The 25,366-nt window shown below is 35.9% G+C and overlaps 1 protein-coding gene across 2 annotated transcripts in view; it reads right to left on the bottom strand.

Annotated features, from left to right (window-relative positions):
- The window catches only part of LOC128666024 (anoctamin-3-like), a 353,414-nt gene that overhangs the window by 52,876 nt on the left and 275,172 nt on the right, over window positions 1–25,366 (bottom strand). For both annotated transcript variants that reach the window (XM_053720385.1, XM_053720384.1), the window contains 6 exons: window positions 17,904–17,986; window positions 14,635–14,775; window positions 7,560–7,724; window positions 7,284–7,320; window positions 2,628–2,739; window positions 753–810 (listed from right to left, as the gene is read on the bottom strand). In XM_053720385.1, the coding sequence (XP_053576360.1) occupies window positions 753–810; window positions 2,628–2,739; window positions 7,284–7,320; window positions 7,560–7,724; window positions 14,635–14,775; window positions 17,904–17,986 (596 nt within the window). The remainder of the gene's footprint in view (window positions 1–752; window positions 811–2,627; window positions 2,740–7,283; window positions 7,321–7,559; window positions 7,725–14,634; window positions 14,776–17,903; window positions 17,987–25,366) is intronic.

Raw genomic sequence — 25,366 nt, 5'->3', positions numbered from 1 at the left:
TAAAGTGCTTAGATGTTTAAACATGTTAATTAGAAAATTACTAAAATATCAAAATATGTCATGAATTGATTTTAAAGTGTAATGTTAAATAACAAACTCCTTAAAAATACTCACCAATGCGGCATAAATTAGGCACCATGTTTTACTTTTGCTTTGGTGCCGTCTTGTTTTACGTTTGCTTTAAACTCGTGCTTTTGCTTACTTTGTTAGTCATGATTTTTCGGTCATGTTTAATGGACTTTTTGGTTCACATTACAGCTTGTATACTAGGGCATTCTTTAATAAAATGTTTTTGCTGTCTACCTACTATTGAAGACATTGTAATGCCTTCTTTGACTGTCATTTGTTGCTGTGACCAGACGGTGCACTTTATTATTACAAAATTATCTGAATTCTGACCTTTTATCCTTTAGCCAGATTTAACCTTGATCCTGCTTACTGATTCTGCCTGACTGATTTTTACCCAGCCTGGCTGTTTCTCAGACTTCTCTGTTTGCAGATTTGGTCTGATCTTGCTTTTCTCTCCATGCATGACCCAATTAATCTGACTATATTTCTGCATACTGAGGTTCTGCTTACTTCCTTAACACTTTATAGATAGTCAACTCTATCGGGTGATCTGTTCCCGGTTCTGTAATAGATTGAAATGGCTTAAAATTATGTAAAGAGATCACTGGAGCTGCAAGACGATTTCTAAGCATTAGCAATTTAAACCATGTTTGTATTCAGTTTAATAGTTTGTTTTCTGTTACCTCTTCCAGTCTCCATCTTTGAAATAATCTGTTATATTTTCCTGGTCGCCCAGCAAACCTGCAAAATATATATTTAAAATGTCACTGGATATTATTTCCATGTAGGTGTTGATCAGTTTTATGCAACGGAGATCACCCCCCCCCCCCAAATAATAGCCTGTAAAGTATTTTTTTTTTTTTTTTTTACTATGGCTATCTAAATTACAAGAGTTAACATGGCTATGTTAGAATAAACAGAAGAAAACTGGACCTGTAATCTCCCATTTGCATTGGACCAGGCATTGCCTTAGGAGTTCTTTATGTGATGCACATGTGCAACTAAATGACATTTTCACAGGTCCTGCATATTTATGGTTGATACATGTTCTGGTTTTACCGGAATGGAAATGGGAGGTTTGCCCCATGTTCCAGACTGGCTTCCCATGTAAGATATAATGCATGCAGATGCACTAAACATCTATAGTGTTAGTGATAGGAAAAGAGGGAATAGCTGTATCAGTGCTTGCAGGCAGAGAAAGAGTAATAAATGCAGCCATAAAGAAGTCATCACCTAAAAGGACATGAAACCCAATCTTTCATGATTTAGGTAGAAAATACAATTTCAAACAACTTTCCAGTTTACTTATATTATCAAATTTGTTTTATTCTCTTGGTATTATTTGTTGAAGACAATGACAATCAGTATATATATAGGAAGCCACCAATCAGCAGCTAGAACCTGATTTGAAATTTGAAATTTGTTTAAAATTGTAGGCTCTGTCTGAATCATGAATGACTTTACTGTCCCTTTAAGTAGAGAGATTGCACTTAGTGTAGAATGTGTTGCCCCATTGATTCTTCATGTGAAGTGTTTACCAAATACATCTAGTAGAGGCTAGTACAGAAGTATTCTTCTGGCTCAACACAATATTTAAACAGAAGTTGACTGTGTTTTTTTTACAAAATACCAGGAGGCCCATTTATCAAGCTCTGAATGGAGCTTGAAGGGCCGTGATTCTGGCGAGTCTGAAGACTCGCCAGAAACAGCATTTATGAAGCAGCAGTCTAAAGCTCTGAGCAGGTGGACAGGAATCACCACAATTCAACCCGATCAAGTACGATTGGGTTGATTGACACCCCCTGCTGGCGGCTCATTGGCCGCGAGTTTGCAGGGGGTGGCGTTGCACCAGTAGTTCTTGTGAGCTGCTGGTGCAATGTTATTAAATGCGGAGAGCGAATTGCTCTCCGCATTCAGCAAGGTCTTGCGGACCTAATCCGCACTGTCGGATCAGGTCCGCAAGACCTTTGATAAATTGGCCTCCAGGAGTGTAATATTTAGTCAGGAGCTTACTATGTAAATCTGTACAATAACCAGTATGTATTTAAAAGAGGATATGCCACTTAAAAAAGTAAATTAAAAGAAATGTAGTAACGGATGTCTGAGTGACTGGTTTTGAGGGTACCAGATATATTACTCTGTTCTATAATTACCCTTAATCCTTGACTTGTTTTACAACTGTGTAATAATTGGTTATACAAGTTCTTAGTCACATGAGTGTTGCCACAAAAAGTGTATCTTAATTGCACATTTCTATCCAGTTACACAAATAGATTTGACCTACTTTAAATTTAAACCCTAGTTTCTGGTTAAATATTTTTTAGCCACTTGACATATTTACTGCATTGATCAGATTTCTATGATGCATTTTGTTTTAAACTCTATATTCTAGGTTATTGTAAACCTTAAAGCCATATTCAATCTATGTCTGAATGGGACAAAAATAAATATCTACATGGAACAAAAAGATATTTATTGTATTATCATATACTCATTAGTCTGTCTAACTGCTTTTGTTTAATATAAATGTTCAGAACTTCAGACAGCATGAATCTTACCTGCCAAGGAAGAAGGCAATATAAAATATTGAGCTGTTCAAGTTGACAAATTGAAAGAGGAACATTTTAAGAGCAAAACTGTTCTCCCATTCAGATTCTGTCCTTGGGTGCTCTGTAATGAACAAAAATGACTGTTACTGTGCGTACGGTTTCATTTATATTTGCCTTGACAAATATACAAGATCACATTGCTAAAATAGTCCCCTTATATTAGTGAAATGCCTTTAGCTAGCGGTAATGCAATATTGCCCTGCAGGCTGCCTTCCTGTGTGCTAACATCTAGAGGCCAGCTAGCAAGGTCAAGCTAAGTCCCTCTTCCCATAGACATCTATGGGTTGTGCTACAAGACCCTGTTCTGGCTTTCACTCGCACACTAACCAGAAGTTGCGCTAAGCCAAGTGCTAAAGCTGAAGGTGCATTAAGAAATACTTAAAATAGAATTGTTCTTCACACACAAGAAAAAAATATTTTTATTTTTATTATTTTATTCTAAATATATATTTATCATCTCCCTCCCTCCCTCTCTCCCTCTATCTATCTATCTATCTATCTATCTATCTATCTATAAAAAATATATACAGTATATATATATATATATATATATATATATATATATATATATATATATATATATATATAAAAGTTCAAAGCAGGGACTGCACTCACTGGATTTAGATAAATAATGTGTTATTTATTCTGTGGTAACGTTTTGGGTTTGCAGACCCCTTCCTCAGACCAGAAAGTGAAAAAGTTATATCAGTGCAACTTAAATATGCTAAGTCCCACCCCCAATTAGTTCTCAAATTGCGCCCAAACTGTGTCACCATGGCAACCCAACAACAGTTGTCTGATTACAAGTGTATCCAAAATACAGAAGAATGTATTCTTAAACATATAGTGCTGTGTGCATACATAAAAAATAAATTAACTTAACTTCAACATATCATTATCAGCATTTGTCATCACCATATGTCACATATGATTACCATCATGTCTCATTATTCGCCAGTGCTTATAAACAGGAGGTTACATTCCCCAGTAAGTTTAACCATTCCGGACATTTAATAGTGTTTAACAAAGTCTAAACTCTAAAATACGGCTAGTATCATAGACAGAGTAGCTAGAATGCACATATCTGGTAAAATCTGCATCTACACAATCTAATTAAACTTATTCACCTTAATCCAAATATACTGGTATAGGACATCTTACTTAGGCATATAGCGCTTACTACATATAGATTATCAAGGATTGTGGCGGTTTTCATGTCAGAAGTGTTAGTCAGTGGGTTGAGCATAAGTCTTTGGTGCTAGGCAACATATAATTTCCGTATTGGGATTCACTGTCAGACCTGTGAGCCTGTTACGTCTTGTACTCGAGTTTCGTAGCAGTGTAGAGTGTGTGCCATTTTGGCCCGCCCCTCTCAATGTTGTACACATGGCTAATTAACATATGTGTGACGTGTAAGTCTATGGCTGGTATCATTACTTGTGTGAGTCAATAGAATAGACTGCTAGTATCTGCATATATGGTCAGTCCAAATATAGATGTGTGAGAGGTTGAAGAGAGAGTATACATAATACATCTTGAAGTTAGTTTGCTAGCAATTGATCCCAAGTTAAAAAACGCTGTATGTGTCACTCAACTAGGATGTAAAGATCCCAATTGGATATGTGCCAATATATTAATTTAATGTCATGATAATACACCCGGTCATACATGTCTAAATTGACTGTCTTCTCTATAGGTGGCAATATCTATGTGAATGGTTTGCATCCTATACCCAGCACAGTAGTTGTGGCTCAGAAGGGATCATACAATATGTCAATATACTGTTTAACGTATTAGTTTATTAAGAATACATAGTAGAAATACATAGTAGAGCTAAATGTATAAACTGAAAGAGCTTTACAATGGCAATGGGAGGATTACAATAGCGCATATGTGTGGCCTATATGTGTGTAATCCCTACACAGGTGCACGTTAACACATGCATAGGATATATTAGTTACATTATTATGTCATAGAATGTATCCGTGTGCCAGACCCTCTCCTGAGAGTAAAATATAATCCTCTGTCAGATCGTTAACAAATGGCAATCAGGTATGAGTGATTTATAGATACTGGTATAATAAGGATAATAGCAAGGTTAGATATACCTATTTTAAAGCAATTACTGTAATTAAAGGGATCTGAGTTATATGGTTAAGTTTTTACAGATCCATGAGTTAAGTACTTAAGACTTTGTTAAACAATATTAAATGTCCGGAATGGTTAATAAGACATGATGGTAATCATATGTGACATATGCTGATGACAATTGCTGATAATGATATGTTGAAGTTAGGTTAATTTATTTTGTATGTATGCCCACAGCACTATATGCTTAAGAATACATTCTTCTGTATTTTGTATACACTTGTAACCAGGCAACGGTTGTTGGGTTGCCATGGCAACACAGTTTTGGCACAATTTTTGAACTAATTGGGGGTGGCATATTTAAGTTGCACTGATATCACTCTTTCACTGTCTGATCTGAGGAAAGGGGTCTGCAAACCCCGAAACGTTACCACGGAATAAATAACAAATTATTTATCTAAACCCAGTGAGTGCAGTCCCTGCTTTGAACTTTTATTGATATTTTGACTTTGCACCCTGGTTGAAGACGCATGGAAATAGTGAGTGTAGAAACACGAGGAGGATATATATATATATATATATATATATATATATATATATATATTTATTTTTAATTATTTTTTAAGGTATATGACAAGGCGCACTCGAACACAACACATAACTCACAGCTTTTAATTTGAAGGATGTTCAGCATGGCATTGCTATTCATTAAAAGTATAGGGTTAACTCTGTTTTACCATGGAATTGTAATACCAGATTGTGTACTATTCTTAGCGCGGGTATGTGATATTGATAAAGCACCCAAAACACATAATATTGCTACACTTCTAATCTAGGCCTTCATTTTATATGTATCAAATTAAAGGGGCTCTCAATGTACCTAATATACTTACCCCTAAGGTCTCCCATATTTTTTTAAGATTTATTTTATGTTTGTGTAGTCGGGCAGTACAGCCAATCAGAATCCATCTCACTGGCCCTTTGAAAAAAGCAAAATATACTATGTTCTCCCTCACCTGCACTTTATTATGTGATTGGCTGTCTGTCTCACTAACATACAGTTAAGAAACAAATTGCGGCCTGGGGGTAAGTATATAAGCATCATCAGAAGTGTACACTATTGACTTTAAATATATGTATGTTTTAAAAAACCTGGGTTAATATACACTATGCATCAGAGAACTGTGCAGTACAGATGATATGCATTTTTACTGTCCCTTTAACATTCAAATGTCAAACATAACATTTGAGTGTTTGAACATTAGCATTTAAATGTTAATTCTCAAAAGCTTGAATGCAAGTCTATTGGAGGCAATATTAAAATCTTAACATTAATTCTAAAACATAATTTGAATAGCAGAGCAAATGTTAAAGGGAACAATATTTCTACTAATCAAACATCAAAATATACTGTAGACATTCACAAATCCCTGAACAGAAGTATGATTTCAAGTATGGGGTACTATCAATTTATAAAAGTGTTAAGAGACATATTTTCTATGGTCTAAAAAAAGGTATTGAGAAAGGTTAATGAAGGGAAAGGGGGTTGAAAAAAGCACAGATTAGCAGTTAAATATATTGTCGCCCTCTACAAGGAGATTTTCAGTAAATTAAAAAATACTCTATAAATATTAAAATGGACTCTTTTTATCTGATAATCATCCCCAGTTATCCAGTTCTAATAGAGAGCTTGAGAAATCTATGACAACAGGGAGCCACTGCTCATGAAATGTTACTTTTAGTTCTGTAGATTTTGGATTATTCCTACATATTTCTATAATAACCTCCTTTCTAGCTTCAGATTCCTGAAATGTTTTGCACCACTCCAGTGAAGAGAGTCTTTAAGCACAGCCTGCTTAGTTAAACAGGAACCGATATTGAAAATAGCTCTGGCACACAGAGTGAAAATATTTTCTCCAATGAAACAGTAAAAACTTGTGTCCTGGACAGCCTGGGTTATTGAGGGATCTGAAGTGGTATAATTACCATTTATTTAATCAATATAGGTGTAAAAAAAATCTTCCCTTTCTTAAACATGCAATTAGCAGCCAGGAAATCTAGAATGGAGAAAGTGTAACCAATTAGCAGCCTGATGGCAACCAATCTAATAGAATAAAACTAGCTGCCAGTACTTATTGGTGAGCTACTTGATACCTGATTGGCTAATACAGAAAACAATAAGATGGATGCCTTCCAGTCAGTAAAATATTACTTACCATCTATGGGATTTAACATTAATAAGTTTGTTAGCTCCATATTCTAGCTAACGCAACCACTATCAATATGCAAAGAGACAGGTGAGGTAGTGAGCTTGCTTTATACATGCAGCTCCTATCTTCCCTAGTAACAATATACAATAAAGAATTCACAATTCCCTTTTCTATGAGGAAACTATCAATTAATTTGTCTTTGTTATATCCACATTATTTATGAAGAAATTGACCATTTGTGACAAAGAACATGTTTTTATCTCATGTCCAAATCTGAAAAAAAAAATACATATGATCAATGACTTACCTAAGTTTGTAAGAAGATAAGCTACTTTTTCATATACCTAAAAAGTAAAACATAAACAAAATTCACTGAAGACAATTTATGCAACAAATTCTAACAATCAAATTGTAAACTCCTCCCCGATATATATATATATATATATATATATATATATATATATATATATATATATATATATATATATAGTTTATTTATCACAGTATCGTTTTATTATTATTTGAAAATATATTTTCCATAAAAATAATAATTTTATTACAAAGAGAATAAATTATAACTTACAACATTGAGTGACATAATAATCATGAAATTTATGCAAACTCCAGTTCCAGATGTTGCAAATTGCCAGTATTTCTTAATAAAATTCCACTGAAATGATGCAAACTGTTCCATGGCAACCAAGCGGTAAACAACCACTGCAAATACTGCCGTTAGCACCAGCGATATCTGAATAAATAGGAAAGAAAATAGGCATTAAACCAGAGGATTATATATATTTTAACTAAATTAGTAAATCTAGTTTCCTTTTTTCTCAATTGGTTTTGCATTCTTATAACATTTTTATAATTATTGTACACACTGTATCTCACATACAAAATCACATTTATATGCAAATTACAAAACAAATTATGCACCACTTTACATAACCTAAAATCCAAAATTCAACCTGTTTTACATTAAATATGCCCTGGGTTATGGATGTTGTAAACAAGTAATTCATACGAAGACAGAAATATTAATATTAGCATTTTATTGTTTCCATTTCATACCAGTATGTATTTTAAAGTTTTAGTATATATATAACAATAAAGATCACTGGTATATTTTCTTTCAAAAGTTAAATGATGTAAGTTTAGTGTACTGCTGCTCCTTCAACAATGGATACCAAAAGAATGAAGTAAGATGAAAAGTTGTTTAAAATTCTATGTGCTATTTAAATAATGAAAGAAACAGATTGTGGTTTATGTCCTTTTAAACACATACCAGTTTATATTTTACATTGAAGAATTTGTATTTCTATATAATCACCATTCTTTATAGATTTAGAATTGCGGTAAGTTGTTACATTTTTTAATGATTATTTGTTTTGATAAAATGTGGTGATAAATACATGCTTAAAATGTAATAGCATATGCAATGTTAAAATCCAGTAATATAAGTTAATTTATGTCCTTTGCATTTTGTTTTTAGTTCACACCAAAATGGAAGCAGTGCTTTAACTAAAAATAGAATTAAATATTGTCAAAACAATATTTATGAAACTGACCACATAGCCACAGAAAAATAGTGCACAGTCTCCCCATCCTGATAACATAAAATATGCATAAAGACGGTTTAGCAGTAGTGCGGATGGAAACAATAGGTTTCTATGAAAGTCAGATTAAGCAATCCCATTTTAAAAACATGATTTTTAAGATGTCAATACTGTTAGTGATGTAGCGAAGTAGGGAAAGAAGTGGCGCTAAGGACCCCTTATATGCCAAGTACGAAAAGGATCCCTCATACAAAGATCCAGGGGTTAGTGAGGACAGATTCGGCAAGGTAGTACTGGCGCTTGGAAGCCTAAGGGTTAATGAGTATTGTTTTTGTAATAATTAATAAATCATAAATATTCTCAATATAAATAAGGACCTTTAGATAGTTATATCAAAGAAAAAATGATTTCATAAAGTGATTATGAGTATTGATTAGATCAATATAAAGTACATTAATATATTCTCAGAGGAACCTTTTTAGGTTCGGTAAAGGAGACAATAAATATAAGTTGTACTGAGATAATTCAATATAGCTATAAGCTCATGTGTATTAATCAGTTGTGTGGATCGGTATAACACTTATATGTTAAATTCTTAGATGACTAAAGCTCCCTATCACTTGAGACTAGCTCGATATAAGCAGGTTACAAAAGTGTAGGAGAATAGAGTTAATCTCAAACGTATACCAATCTATATAACAGACTGTAAGTGATTGATAAATAACCTTTATTATACAAAAAATCTACACAAACACTTATAAAATATACATATACAGTTGCTTATAAAATGGAAATGGGGTAAAACTAAAATTGGACGTCCAATAGTTCAAAAAATAGAGTACTAAAATTCAGATTAGAAATCACATATAAATAACCTGCTGAGATACAGTGTAGGCATAGAGTACAAGAAAAAGCCCAGAGTGAGGGGCGAAACATGTCGAACTGAATTGCTAAATTTTCTACTCAATGCCAACAACTGACGAGCAGCTGTGAAATAATACAGTGCACCTTACGAATTTACAGACCCTCAACCCGGATTGATCATAAAGAGGGATATAACCGGTGGAAACCAGCCCATCCTAATGTTGGACACAGCCTATAAAAACTTGCTACCAGGCAAAAAGGGCCAACAACTAAAAAGCTTGACGTTAGGACTTACGTCACAAGAAGAAGACAGGGTCTCACCACTAAAAACTGCCCTCTGCTACATACAACAGGCGGTCAGATCTGCAACGCCGGAATACAACAAAGGCGTGATTTTAGAATACAGACCGCATCACCAAAGCAGTAACACCTCGACACCGGAAGACAACCTGGGCCCAGGAAAAGTTTTAGAGACTTTGAATCCGCAAAGTACCAGTACAGTGACAGCGTGATATTCCAAGTACAATTTAATGAGAACCGGATCCATTTGTATCAACACTGCGGCACATTAATAATAGAGAGAGGCATTAAAAACTTTTAAGATACCGCTTAAAAACTTCTTATCTACGTACTCTATACCTACACTGCATCTCAGCAGGTTATTTATATGTGATTTCTAATCTGAATTTTAGTACTCTATTTTTTGAACTATTGGACGTCCAATTTTAGTTTTACCCCATTTCCATTTTGTAAGCAACTGTATATGTATATTTTATAAGTGTTTGTGTAGATTTTTTGTATAATAAAGGTTATTTATCAATCACTTACAGTCTTTTATATAGATTGGTATACGTTTGAGATTAACCCTATTCTCCTACACTTTTGTAACCTGCTTATATCGAGCTAGTCTCAAGTGATAGGGAGCTTTAGTCATCTAAGAATTTAACATATAAGTGTTATACCGATCCACATGTGATGTGATGTGATTAATACACATGAGCTTATAGCTATATTGAATTATCTCAGTACAACTTATGATTTATTAATTATTACAAAAACAATACTCATTAACCCTTAGGCTTCCAAGCGCCAGTACTACCTTGCCGAATCAATACTGTTAGTGACAATCACGAAAAGTGTGACATTGAATCAAATATGAAAATGAAAAATAAAAACAGGCAATTTGTAGATGTTGGGGTCCTTATGTGATTTTTCCTGTAGACCCACTTAGCTGTACAGGATATCAGGTAGTCAGTTCGTATATACACATGTATACATTGTGTTTAGAAAACAATTTTATAAAATAAGCAATGAATAGTAGTATTTATTGCTCTGGTTGTGAAAAAGCTAAATCCTTTTTGGGACATATATACATTTTTGTGTTTAGAAAACAATTTTATAAAATAAGCAATGAATAGTAGTATTCATTGCTCTGGTTGTGAAAAAGCTAAATCCTTTTTGGGAAGTCGAAAATTTCTAAGCCCTTGAAGGCTGCCTCTTATCTCAGTGCATTTTTACTGTTTTTCCACAGCTAGACCGTGCTAGATCATGTGTGTTGTATAGATACAATTGTGCTCACTCCCATGGAGTTATTTATGAGTCAGCCCTGACTGGCTAAAATGCAAATCTGTCAAAAGAACTGAAAAAAGGGCGGTCTGCTGAGGCTTGGATACAAGTTAATCACAGAGGTAAAAAGTATATTAATATAACTGTGTTGGTTATGCAAAACTGGGGAATGGGTAAAGGGGATTATCTATCTTTTTAAACAATAAAAATTCTGGAGTATACTGTCCTTTAAATACTTTCATTTATTAGAGCTTTTTACGCTTTCATATCCCTTTAAATGCTCAATTTATCAAGCTGTTAACAAACTATTCCAGATTGGTCCAGGATTATTGACAAACCCTGCTCTTGTGCAATTGGCTGCACAAAATCAGGAGGAGGGGAAGCACAAGAGAAAATGTTGTATGCAATATGCTGCCTTGTTTAGCCTGAATGTAGGCAGACAGGTTAACTAGCTGGGAACCTTTTCCATTTGCTGCATGATAAATGGGGTCATAGCAATCAATGGGGATGGGAGAATCAAAGAAGAAATGGAAGAGATTCCAAAAAGAAGAATTGCTCTATTAGCACTCTGTGCCCAGACTCAAATTGAGGCAGCAAATATAAAATTTTTACAGAAATTAGATTATATTGAACAGAACACCTGGCTCGTTATTACAGATGTGGAAGCTTTATACACATCAATAGAGCATGAGAAAGGATTACAAGCAGTTAAATATTTTTTGAATCTAAAATCTGAAGAAGATGAATTACACAATGAAGTCATCATTAAACTATTGAAATGTATTTTACAATATAATTTCTTTACCTTTGATAACAACTTATACCTCCAAACAAGAGGGATGGCCATGGGGACAGCATGCGCTCCAACCTATGCCAATTTGTTTTTGGGTTGGTGGAAGGCAGAACATATTTTTACAGAAGCCAATACAAAATTCACTGACCATATTCCCCTTTGGCTAAGGTTCATCGACGACATCCTCTTTATCTGGGAAGGAAGTCAGGATAAGCTGACAGAATTTCTTAATATTCTAAACAAGAATGATTTAAATATTCGACTAACATCTGAAAGAAGTCAAAAAGTTTCACTTTCCTAGACCTAAAAATCATAAAATAAGTAGATGGCAGAATTAAGACAGACTTATACAGAAAGATAACAGCGACTAACAGTCTGCTTCACCAAACTAGTGCACTTTCAGTAGGATCTTTACAAGGCCTACCAACAGAAGAATTTTTAAGGATTAGACGTAACTGTACAGACTTAAGTACTTTTAAAGAAAGATTCACAGAAATGGAGGGAAGATTAATAGAGAGAGGATATAGTAGAAAAAGTATAAAAAAAGCAAAGTCCAGAGTGTGTGTATATAGCAGTCACGCGCAGTAGGTGTTCCCAGCATAGCATGTCTATCTATACCAGTCACACAGCAGCGGTACACTAACTAAGGGAATGCTTTCACTTTACATAAACATGTAGGCCCTCAGAGGCGCACACCAGTTGCTGTATCACAGTAAGTCCCAAGCTTTTTTATTTACCATATTATACAGTGTTAATTGAGCTTTGACCCTGCTCTGTGTCCGCATTATATACCCACTGGGCAGGTGAGCAGCATTCGCTCTGAGTCTGTGACTGGCATAGCGGGTAACTCATGACCTTGTATAGGCAAAGCGTGTGGTTTCCTGATGCTAATATATCTTCACGTCACGCATATTTTATGTTGTTTATTAACATTACTAGCTGATTAAAGTAACCAGTAGTTTACTCTCTGTATGCATTTGCTTAATATATCCACTATATACTCAGTGCAGTATGGATTAAAAGTGCTTCTGTTGCAAGTGTATTTGAGTAGAAACGCAGATGTCACTCTGAGTGGTAATTGCACTGTCAGTGTAGCATTATTTTATTTCTCTTGTAAAGGATGTCCCCTCACTCTGCTCGTATTTTGACTCTCATACATGCTTTGTAAAAAATGCGTGCCCCCTCGTGAAAAACAAATACCCCCCCCCATTTTATTCAATCTGGAGCCGAGTCTGGGTTGCATACTATTGATTTCGATAAGGACCAAACACTCAAGGGGTTAAAATTAAAACTTAGAGGATCAAGTGTAATTTTGACAAATATATAACAATTAGGCTACATAAAGATACTGAGCACATTGTTGAACGTTAATAAAATATGTGCGCGGACTACATCAGTATGATCATATATTACATACTATGTTAGAGCGATTATTGTGCAACATGAAATAACCATTGGGCTGAAAAAACTAACATAGTCTAATTGTAAATTGTGATTACCAAGCATTTGTATGCCCACCACTGCCCCACAGTATACCCTCAGATGATATACACTAGAGTGTCACAGACGTGACGGTGTTAAATACATATCCTTTCACAGCAGTTAATAAATTGGAGCATTACTCCACCCATACTGATTATATTGGAAATAACAAAAACTGCTGCATCCGGGATACACAATTGTTTATTTCACATAAAACCGTGTTAGGGTATCAGGAGGTGCAAATTACAGACTTCTTATGTAATGATCCCAAGTTCAGCCCTACAGTGGACACTATTGCATTATTAATGCCACCCCAAAGAAGTTGTGAAGCTACACCAGCACATTACCTACCTTTAGTGGATACCATTGCATTATAATTGCTACCCAAATGAGGTTTTGAAGCCACACTAGTGTATTATTTACGTTAGGATTACCTAACAATTTAGATTTAAAAACTAGTTGGCATCAACCCAATACCACACTAGTAATTCACACAAACATAAGACTCAAAGTGGAACTGTTACAACTCAGCAGTCTGAGCAATTGGTTGCGACGAACGGGGATGTAAAATGACTCCGATTGACATGGGGAATAGATTATATTAAGGTGTTATTCAGCATGTTTCCTTTAATTCACACAATAAAACAAAGGCTAATATGCTTATATTAAAGGAAACACCAATAGTATTGTTATACTAGCAGCTATTATTCATGATATACATTTTAATTGTGCACCCATCTTTTAAAATAACACATTAAAAAGTTAATGTTATATTTGCTTCAACAATTTGCGTCTGGGCACAGAGCGCTAATAGCGCAATTCTTCTTTTTGGAATCTCTTCCATTTCTTCTTTAAAACTAAGATATTTGCCAGCACCACTCCCCTAAGAAAATAAGTATAAAAACATATAAGAGTCCAATTAGAGTTAGATTCTCTGGGAATCATAACCTAATAACAGGGGAGATTGCCTATATGGAGTCTTTGCCAGTGTTGTTTATTTAGAGGGATGGGAGAATGTCAGCATTTTCACATTCAAATGGTGGAAAAAATGTTTTCTTTGACATTCATTTTGCTATACTTGTGTCCCTATAGAATGAATGATAACATTAGATTATCAAGTGTATCATAGAATAATACATTTTAATATTGATTATCGTAGACATACACTAAGGTCTAGGATAATCTACAACTGAATGTAAATATAAAGATAGTCAACATTTATATTTGATATTCAAATATGGCATTCAATATTCAAATATGTTATTTGATAAACCTATAATTAACATTTATTGCAGAAATGAATGTTTTATATTCTGAAACCATTTGGAATTTGTTCAAAAATAGACAAATATGTTAGACATTCATTACTACATACAGCAAGACAGAAAACAATTTACCATGAAGAATATCCCGGATACCGACACCATCAGGCGACTGAGCTTATCACTAAAAGGCTGGAAAGGCTCAGGTTTGCCAGAGATAGGGTTTAAACGCTCCAACTTAGAATATTTTGCTTCAAACTGCGGACGAAGCTCTTCCTAAAAAATACAAATTTTTGAATTGTTATGTTTAGCACACTTTCCCTAATACTATACAGTGGTTAGACAATTTGGTAATATCATTAAAGAATACATAAATAAATATTTGCATACAAATTTGAGGGATTTACTAATGAAATGTAGGTGATAAATCAGTGTCAAGCTAACTATTGCTCTGTTAATCTGTGCACCATTTTTCTAATGCTGTCTTTATTTTAAGGGGACATTCCAGACAAAGTTGGAATCCACATGGATGCATTTCAGCTTTGAATATAAATATGTTTGTAATATACATGAATTAGCAAAAATGCTTCTAATAAAAGCAATAGCTGTTTCAAAAGAGTATTTAAGTATGCACCATGCACCAGCATTTTAAACACAGCACTTGCTAAGAGAGCCCAAGGTGCTTGTACCATCTGGTAATGAACCAATTTGTTAATTGCTGGCATGATACCAACCCCACTGTTGATGCACTGAGAATACCTAGCTATGCTTCACATTTATGTGCAGAGAAAAATGTTAAAGGGATACTAAACCCAAATTTTTTCTTTAATGATTGAGATAAAGCATGCGATTTTAAGCAACTTTCTAATCTACTCCTATTGCCAAATTTTCTTAATTTGCTTGCTTTTTTATTTAAAAAGGAGGAATGTAAAGCTTAGTAGCCAGCCATTTTTCGGTTCAGAATCTGGGTTACATGAAACACCAAGTAGCCACCAATAAGCAAACCCTATCCAGGGTGTTGAGCCTAAAATGAACCGGCTCCTAAACTTTACATTCCTGCTTTTTAAATTCTAGATATCAAATTAACAAAGACAAATTGATAATTGGAGTAAATTAGAAAGTTGCTTAAAATTGCATGCTCTATCTGAATCATGAAAATAAAAAAATTGGGTTTAGTATCCCTTTAACACTAAAACAGTGATACATTTTACTAGAAGCACTTTTGCCAATACATACAATTAATTTATGTCCATTTAAATGTTGACTGCAGTTTCCCTTTAAGTCAATGCCCTCTCTAAAATAATCTTTCAAAAATGAAGACTTCTGCATTTGAAAATGGATAAATGAGTGAATCTAGCCTCTGTGTATATACACATACCAACAAATGTTATTTAGAGTTGTTTCATGTAATACCAACATAATATGAAATACACCATCTAAATGCAAACGCTGCAACATGTTTGCCTATAAATATACAATACCTACAATATTGAACACTATTCTTTCACTAGCATATACAATCATAAGGATTGAAGGTAGTATCCATTTAAAACCTTGGGGTGTATCCTCAAGTAACTGAATTAAATAATCTCACAGTCCTTACAGGGGCAGATCTCAATCAATTTATGTACAAATTTCATAGTTTAAAAGTCTAAGTTCATCTTTATTTTCAGTTTTTTTTGTTTAACAATAATTTTTACATTAACAAAAAGATATTTAAACACTAAAAATATACTTATTGAAATAGGTATAAATGAGGTTTCAAAATTAAAGTGTTTCAAATTGGAAATAACCAAAAATTATTTACTGAATTGCTGGAATAAGAGAGTCCTTTGAAGGTAATGGGGGTTTACATGGGGAAAATGCATTAGAAAGTTACATCAAATTGCAATTGGTTAAAAAAAAAAACTGAGATGACTCATCTGATAAACATTTGAAGGTAACTCGAATGGAATCCAGGTCAATGTATGCAAATTTGGTTCCTTTTTTGGCTCTGTTTTTTGAGTCACTGAAAACTGTACAACTTAATAAATCCATTCATATTACACATACAATATTGCATGACATTTTGGTTTGCATGTTTTTTTTACAGGTACTTTTCACAGATTTTCACAGAAGACAACTATACATGCCCATTGCAAACGTAAAACACACAGGCATTTTACTAAATCCTGATGAGTTTTAATTATTTTTTTTCACTTAACCAATAATACTAATTCATTAGATCTATATATTTTTATATCACAAACACCCACTTTGTTGCAATAAATACAATTCTAATGTTCATATTTAAAGGGACAGTAAAGTCAGAATAATTTTTTTATAGTTTAGATAAAACATGCAATTTTAAAAAGCTTACTAATTTACTTCTAATTTCAAATTTGCTGTTCTCTCAATCTATCTTTGGTTGAAGAGTAAACAAAGATAGGCTGCTATACAGTGCTAAGACCATATGCACAAGCTCTTATGAGCCAACCTAGGTTCAGTCTTCAACAAAGGATACTAAAAGAACAAAGCAAATGTGATAATAGAAGTAAATTGAAAAAATAGTTAAAATAATACATGATCTAACAAATCATTAAAATTTAGTTTTGATGTTGTGGTCCCTTTAAGTTTTGTAAACGTTTAAAGGATTAAAGTTGTTTTGTGTTGCATCTAAAAGTAGCGTTTTAAACACGTTCCTGTAATGAAAAAAAAACAACTTTTATTTTATGCTCGTTGCGGCGATGTTAGGGGCGGCAGATTAGGGGTTAATAATATTTAACTAGTGTTTGCGAGGTGGGAGTGCGGCGGTTTAGGGGGTAATATGTTTATTATAGTGGCGGTGATGTCCGAAGCGGCAGATTAGGGGTTAATAATTTTATTTTAGTGTTTGCGATGCGGGAGGGCCTCGGTTTAGGGGTTAATAGGTAGTTTATGGGTGTTTAGTGTACTTTTTAGCACTTTAGTTATGAGTTTTATGCTACGGCTTTGTAGTGTAAAACTCATAACTACTGACTTTAAAATGCGTTAGGAATCTTGGAGGTAGAGGGTGTACTGCTCACTTTTTGGCCTCCCAGGACAAACTCGTAATACAGGTGCTATGGAAGTCCCATAGAATAAATCCTTTACAAATAAGGCCAAAAAAGTGTGCGGTGACCCTAAACCTGCAAGACTCGTAATACCAGCGGGCGTAAAACAGCAGCATTAGGACCTGTTAACGCTGCTTTTTTACCTTAATGCACAACTCGTAATCTAGCCGATAGGTAAGCAAGTGTACAATAAGAAAACACTCTAATGCATTAGATTTTTTGTTGTTGCAATGTCCCTTTAAAAAACACCCAAAAGCAGATATGAACTTAACACTAATCAAGTGCATGAGGGTTACTATGTTTGCATAAAGAGGTTACAATTTGCTGTCAGACCTCTTCATCTTCCCAGTCAATGAGATCCCAGTCATAGGTAAGGACAGCTCTTCTCCGCTTCCAAAACTCCAGAAACACTGTAGCTGAAAAAGAAACATTTAAACAGATAGACTCATTTGACATCAGCTAGTGCAACATGTACCTATTTGTTTTATACAATTTAATGTCAATAGCTATACAGTAGGTTGAACTCGATGGACTTCAGTCTTTTTTCAACCTCATCTACTATGTTACTATTATTTAGGCTGTTATTTTTAATAAGTCATTTACCTAACCTTAAAGCAACATTAAATACAGCAGAACTGCATAATGGGTACATTCATAACAAAAAAACAACAATGTGATTACTTTTACTTTGAATTTCAAATGAGCAGTAAGCTTTTATTTTCTGGCAAAGTTTAAAGCTTCCTTTAATTTCCCAGTCCCCTGTATCATGTGACAGTCATCAGCCAATCACATAATCGTATATGAACTGTGGACTCTTTCAAATTCTACACCCTACCAAGAATAAACAGCTGTTCTTTTGCAATTATTTGCACTCTCTTTTACAGACTAAGGCCTAGATTTGGAGTTTGGCGGTAAAAGGGCTGTTAACGCTCCGCGGGCTTTTTTCTGGCCGCACCATAAATTTAACTCTGATATCGAGAGTTTAATCAAATGCTGCGTTAGGCTCCAAAAAAGGAGCGTAGAGCATTTTTACCGCAAATGCAACTCTCGATACCAGAGTTGCTTACGGACGCGGCCGGCCTCAAAAACGTGCTCGTGCACGATTCTCCCATAGGAAACAATGGGGCTGTTTGAGCTGAAAAAAAACCTAACACCTGCAAAAAAGCAGCGTTCAGCTCCTAACGCAGCCCCATTGTTTCCTATGGGGAAACACTTCCTACGTCTGCACCTAACACTCTAACATGTACCCCAAGTCTAAACACCCCTAACCTTACACTTATTAACCCCTAATCTGCCGCCCCCGCTATCGCTGACACCTGCATATTTTTTTTAACCCCTAATCTGCTGCTCCGTAAACCGCTGCAACCTACGTTATCCCTATGTACCCCTAATCTGCTGCCCTAACATCGCCGACCCCTATATTATATTTATTAACCCCTAATCTGCCCCCCACAACGTCGCCTCCACCTGCCTACACTTATTAACTCCTAATCTGCCGAGCGGACCTGAGCGCTACTATAATAAAGTTATTAACCCCTAATCCGCCTCACTAACCCTATCATAAATAGTATTAACCCCTAATCTGCCCTCCCTAACATCGCCGACACCTACCTTCAATTATTAACCCCTAATCTGCCGAGCGGAACTCACCGCTACTATAATAAATGTATTAACCCCTAAAGCTAAGTCTAACCCTAATACTAACACCCCCCTAAGTTAAATATAATTTACATCTAACGAAATTAATTAACTCTTATTAAATAAATTATTCCTATTTAAAGCTAAATACTTACCTGTAAAATAAATCCTAATATAGCTACAATATAAATTATAATTATATTATAGCTATTTTAGGATTAATATTTATTTTACAGGCAACTTTTTAATTATTTTAACCAGGTACAATAGCTATTAAATAGTTAAGAACTATTTAATAGTTACCTAGTTAAAATAATAACAAATTTACCTGTAAAATAAATCCTAACCTAAGATATAATTAAACCTAACACTACCCTATCAATAAATTAATTAAATAAACTACCTACAATTACCTACAATTAACCTAACACTACACTATCAATAAATTAATTAAACACAATTCCTACAAATAAATACAATTAAATAAACTAGCTAAAGTACAAAAAATAAAAAAGAACTAAGTTACAAAAAATAATAAAATATTTACAAACATAAGAAAAATATTACAACAATTTTAAACTAATTACACCTACTCTAAGCCCCCTAATAAAATAACAAAGCCCCCCAAAATAAAAAATTCCCTACCCTATTCTAAATTAAAAAAGTTACAAGCTCTTTTACCTTACCAGCCCTGAACAGGGCCCTTTGCGGGGCATGCCCCAAGGATTTCAGCTCTTTTGCCTGTAAAAAAAAACATACCATACCCCCCCCAACATTACAACCCACCACCCACATACCCCTAATCTAACCCAAACCCCCCTTAAATAAACCTAACACTAAGCCCCTGAAGATCTTCCTACCTTGTCTTCACCATACCAGGTTCACCGATCCGTCCTGGCTCCAACATCTTCATCCAACCCAAGCGGGGGTTGGCGATCCATCATCCGGTGCTGAAGAGGTCCAGGAGAGGCTCCAAAGTCTTCCTCCTATCCGGCAAGAAGAGGACATCCGGACCGGAAAACATCTTCTCCAAGCGGCATCTTCAATCTTCTTCCATCCGGTGCGGAGCGGGTCCATCTTGAAGCAGGCGACGCGGATCCATCCTCTTCTTCCGTTGTCTCCCGACGAATGACGGTTCCTTTAAGGGACGTCATCCAAGATGGCGTCCCTCGAATTCCGATTGGCTGATAGGATTCTATCAGCCAATCGGAATTAAGGTAGGAATTTTCTGATTGGCTGATGGAATCAGCCAATCAGAATCAAGTTCAATCCGATTGGCTGATCCAATCAGCCAATCAGATTGAGCTCGCATTCTATTGGCTGATCGGAACAGCCAATAGAATGCGAGCTCAATCTGATTGGCTGATTGGATCAGCCAATCGGATTGAACTTGATTCTGATTGGCTGATTCCATCAGCCAATCAGAAAATTCCTACCTTAATTCCGATTGGCTGATAGAATCCTATCAGCCAATCGGAATTCGAGGGACGCCATCTTGGATGACGTCCCTTAAAGGAACCGTCATTCGTCGGGAGACAACGGAAGAAGAGGATGGATCCGCGTCGCCTGCTTCAAGATGGACCCGCTCCGCACCGGATGGAAGAAGATTGAAGATGCCGCTTGGAGAAGATGTTTGCCGGTCCGGATGTCCTCTTCTTGCCGGATAGGAGGAAGACTTTGGAGCCTCTTCTGGACCTCTTCAGCACCGGATGATGGATCGCCAACCCCCGCTTGGGTTGGATGAAGATGTTGGAGCCAGGACGGATCGGTGAACCTGGTATGGTGAAGACAAGGTAGGAAGATCTTCAGGGGCTTAGTGTTAGGTTTATTTAAGGGGGGTTTGGGTTAGATTAGGGGTATGTGGGTGGTGGGTTGTAATGTTGGGGGGGGGTATGGTATGTTTTTTTTTACAGGCAAAAGAGCTGAAATCCTTGGGGCATGCCCCGCAAAGGGCCCTGTTCAGGGCTGGTAAGGTAAAAGAGCTTGTAACTTTTTTAATTTAGAATAGGGTAGGGAATTTTTTATTTTGGGGGGCTTTGTTATTTTATTAGGGGGCTTAGAGTAGGTGTAATTAGTTTAAAATTGTTGTAATATTTTTCTTATGTTTGTAAATATTTTATTATTTTTTGTAACTTAGTTCTTTTTTATTTTTTGTACTTTAGCTAGTTTATTTAATTGTATTTATTTGTAGGAATTGTGTTTAATTAATTTATTGATAGTGTAGTGTTAGGTTAATTGTAGGTAATTGTAGGTATTTTATTTAATTAATTTAATGATAGTATAGTGTTAGGTTTAATTATATCTTAGGTTAGGATTTATTTTACAGGTAAATTTGTTATTATTTTAACTAGGTAACTATTAAATAGTTCTTAACTATTTAATAGCTATTGTACCTGGTTAAAATAATTAAAAAGTTGCCTGTAAAATAAATATTAATCCTAAAATAGCTATAATATAATTATAATTTATATTGTAGCTATATTAGGATTTATTTTACAGGTAAGTATTTAGCTTTAAATAGGAATCATTTATTTAATAAGAGTTAATTAATTTCGTTAGATGTAAATTATATTTAAGTTAGGGGGGTGTTAGTGTTAGGGTTAGACTTAGCTTTAGGGGTTAATCAATTTATTAGAATAGCGGTGAGCTCCGGTCGTCAGATTAGGGGTTAATAATTGAAGTTAGGTGTCGGCGATGTTAGGGAGGGCAGATTAGGGGTTAATACTATTTATGATAGGGTTAGTGAGGCGGGTTAGGGGTTAATAACTTTATTATAGTAGCGCTCAGGTCCGCTCGGCAGATTAGGGGTTAATAAGTGTAGGCAGGTGTCGGCGACGTTGAGGGGGGCAGATTAGGGGTTAATAAATATAATATAGGGGTCGACGGTGTTAGGGGTAGCAGATTAGGGGTACATAGGGATAACGTAGGTGGCGGCGCTTTGCGGTCGGAAGATTAGGGGTTAATTATTTTAAGTAGCTGGCGGCGACATTGTGGGGGGCAGGTTAGGGGTTAATAAATGTAATACAGGGGTCGACGGGGTTAGGGGCAGCAGATTAGGGGTACATAAGTATAACGTAGGTGGCGGTCGGCAGATTAGGGGTTAAAAATTTTAATCGAGTGGCGGCGATGTGGGGGGAGCTCGGTTTAGGGGTACATAGGTAGTTTATGGGTGTTAGTGTACTTTAGGGTACAGTAGTTAAGAGCTTTATGAACCGGCGTTAGCCAGAAAGCTCTTAACTCCTGCTATTTTCAGGCGGCTGGAATTTTGTCGTTAGAGCTCTAACGCTCACTTCAGAAACGACTCTAAATACCAGCGTTAGAAAGATCCCATTGAAAAGATAGGATACGCAAATGGCGTAGGGGGATCTGCGGTATGGAAAAGTCGCGGCTGAAAAGTGAGCGTTAGACCCTTTAATCACTGACTCCAAATACCAGCGGGCGGCCAAAACCAGCGTTAGGAGCCTCTAACGCTGGTTTTGACGGCTACCGCCGAACTCCAAATCTAGGCCTAAGGCTTCTGTTAGACTACAACTATACAGCTTGTATTAAATGTGATAAATAAAATGTTATACACCTCTGCTATATATAGTGCTTGACATGTGCACATGACTGAACATATCTAGGAATGCTCTTCAACAAAGGAAACTAAAAGATCAAAGTAAGATGTTAATCACAATCTTCAGATATTTGGCTTAGTTAACATTACAAATAATTGTAGAATGGTTTCCAGGTGATCACAATCCTTTTTCGATTATTTTATTTAATTCCTTCATCTGCATTTTTTTTAGCAGATAATGAAAGTAAATGTGTTTATTATTAAAGGGACAGTAAATTCAAAATTAACCTTTCATGATTCAAATAGAACATGTCATTTTTTTATTTTTTTTTTCAAAGAGCTTTATTGAGAAAATCAGCAAACATTGCACAGAAAAATAATCAGAATAACAGATTATGACACAGTACATTGACCACCCCTACTGAAACAGCATATAGCATATAATAGGGTCCAAAAAACTCAGGATCCAGGCGAACTTGTTAGAGGATAGCTGGCATACATCTATACTCATATCATCTGTTATATACATATTACTCAATTAGCTCTATACCTACATTTTCAAAAAAGTTTCCAATACTTCTGACATGCCCTTTAACCAAAGACATGCCGAATGAACAACAAAAATACACAAGAACACATCAGGTCTATAGTAGTTATTATAAAGCAACAACACTTCCTGGTGTACTGCCGAGCTGAGAAACTCCAGCATCCGTACTTCTCCAATCTTTACACACACATGGGAGAAGATAGGAACCAGTTAAATTAGAGGAAGAGATAGAAATGGGGAGAGGGGGGGGAAAGGAAAGGAGGAGAGGAAAGAAAAAAAAAAAAAAAAAAAGAAAAAAAAAATAATAACTTCGCCAGCCGTTAGCCACTATCAACTCAAGACCCACGAACCTCAAGCCTACATCTCACCCTTCCGGGCGATCACCGTCCCATATCTGTAGCAGCGTCTCATATACATCTAGTTTCGAGATTTTAACATAATGATATTTTTCAAGCAACAGGATATTTTGCACTTTTTCTCTCCAATCCACTAATGTGGGGATCTGGGCTGTCTTCCAGTGGAGGGGAATTAGGTTCTTGGCCCCTGTCAACATTAACATTAAGAGAGTCTTTTTCAGTGGGTTCTTTATTTTATTGGGAAAGTGGAACAGCAGGATCTCTGGTGTCTTTGGGATTTCTAAGTCTAGTTTCTGTTGAATTTCCCTCCATACAGAGGACCAGAAGCTCTCCAAAAGTGGGCAATCCCACCAGATATGTAATATTGTACCTGTTTCACCACATCCCCTCCAACACTTGTCTGATACTCTGGGGTAGATTGTCCTGAGTCTAGACGGGGTAAGATACCACCGGCTTAAGAATTTGTAATGCAACTCCTGTGTACGGGCGGAGACCGACAGGGTCCTCACGGCACGGAAAATCTGCTGCCATTCCTCTTTGGTAAATACTGCGCCCAACTCTCTATGCCACATTTTGGTGTAGTTTGGAAGGGGGCCATCTCCGGGGTGAAGAAGGAGGGTGTAAATGATGGAAACCAAGTGCCTCGATGATGTCTGTTTTGTGCACAATGACTCAAATGGCATCAAGTCCCTCAATAACTGTGATTTGTGTTTGTGGGTGTTTATGTAGTGCCTGATTTGTAAATAGGTGAACCAAGCTATTGGAAAGTCTGGAAAATCCATTTGGATCTCTTCTCTCGTCTTTAATCTCCCAACTGCCACAAAATTGGACACACGGCTACCATGAAGCCTAATCTGTTCTAAAGGCATTCTAGCCTGCATGGGCAGATCAGGGTTCCCATATACCGGTGTTAGGGGAGAGTACAAGGAGGTCATATGAGGATCAATTCGTAGCATGCTATCCCATATATTAAACAATTCTGCCAAAAGGGGGAACTCCTGTACACTTGGGGGCCTGTGTTTACTACCTGTCCATAGCAGGGTCATCAGGTCCCCTACCCGTAGTATATCTCTGTCTAATGTGATCCAATCTTTCTGTGGGTTTGCCTGACACCATTCAACCGCTCTCTGCAAGATCACCGCCTTTCTGTACAGCTTAAGGTCTGGAAGACCCAAGCCACCATCTTCCCTTAATAAAAACATTGTCGCTCTATTAATTCTGGGTCTGACTCCCTGCCAAATATATTCCTCAACTAAGCTTTGCAACTGGGCGAGGTAATTATGAGTGAGTGGGATGGGCAATGTTTGAAACAAATATAGTAGCCTGGGGAGCACGTTCATTTTCACCACTCCTATCCTTCCCAACCAAGAAATTGTTTTGTGTTTCCATGCTGAAAGATCGGCCGCAATCTCTAGTCTAAGTCTCATATAGTTTGCCTCAAACAAATCCGCCATAGAGACCGTCAGGTTGACTCCTAGGTATTTTAACTGTTTATCTTTAATCTGGAACGGGCTATGCTCCTGCAACCAATTTCTTACAGATGGGGCCAACTTGACCCCTAAAACTTCCGACTTAGAGGTGTTTAACAGGAAGTTTGAGACATCTCCATATCTAGTGAATTCTTGCAACAGAGCGGGGACAGAGGTCTCCAAGTCTCGTAGGGTGAATAGTAGATCGTCTGCATACATACTAATCTTAT

The sequence above is a fragment of the Bombina bombina genome, chromosome 7 (genome assembly GCF_027579735.1).
Source record: "Bombina bombina isolate aBomBom1 chromosome 7, aBomBom1.pri, whole genome shotgun sequence".
NCBI classification, from domain to species: Eukaryota; Metazoa; Chordata; class Amphibia; order Anura; family Bombinatoridae; genus Bombina; species Bombina bombina.
This window is presented reverse-complemented; position numbering and strand designations above follow the sequence as displayed.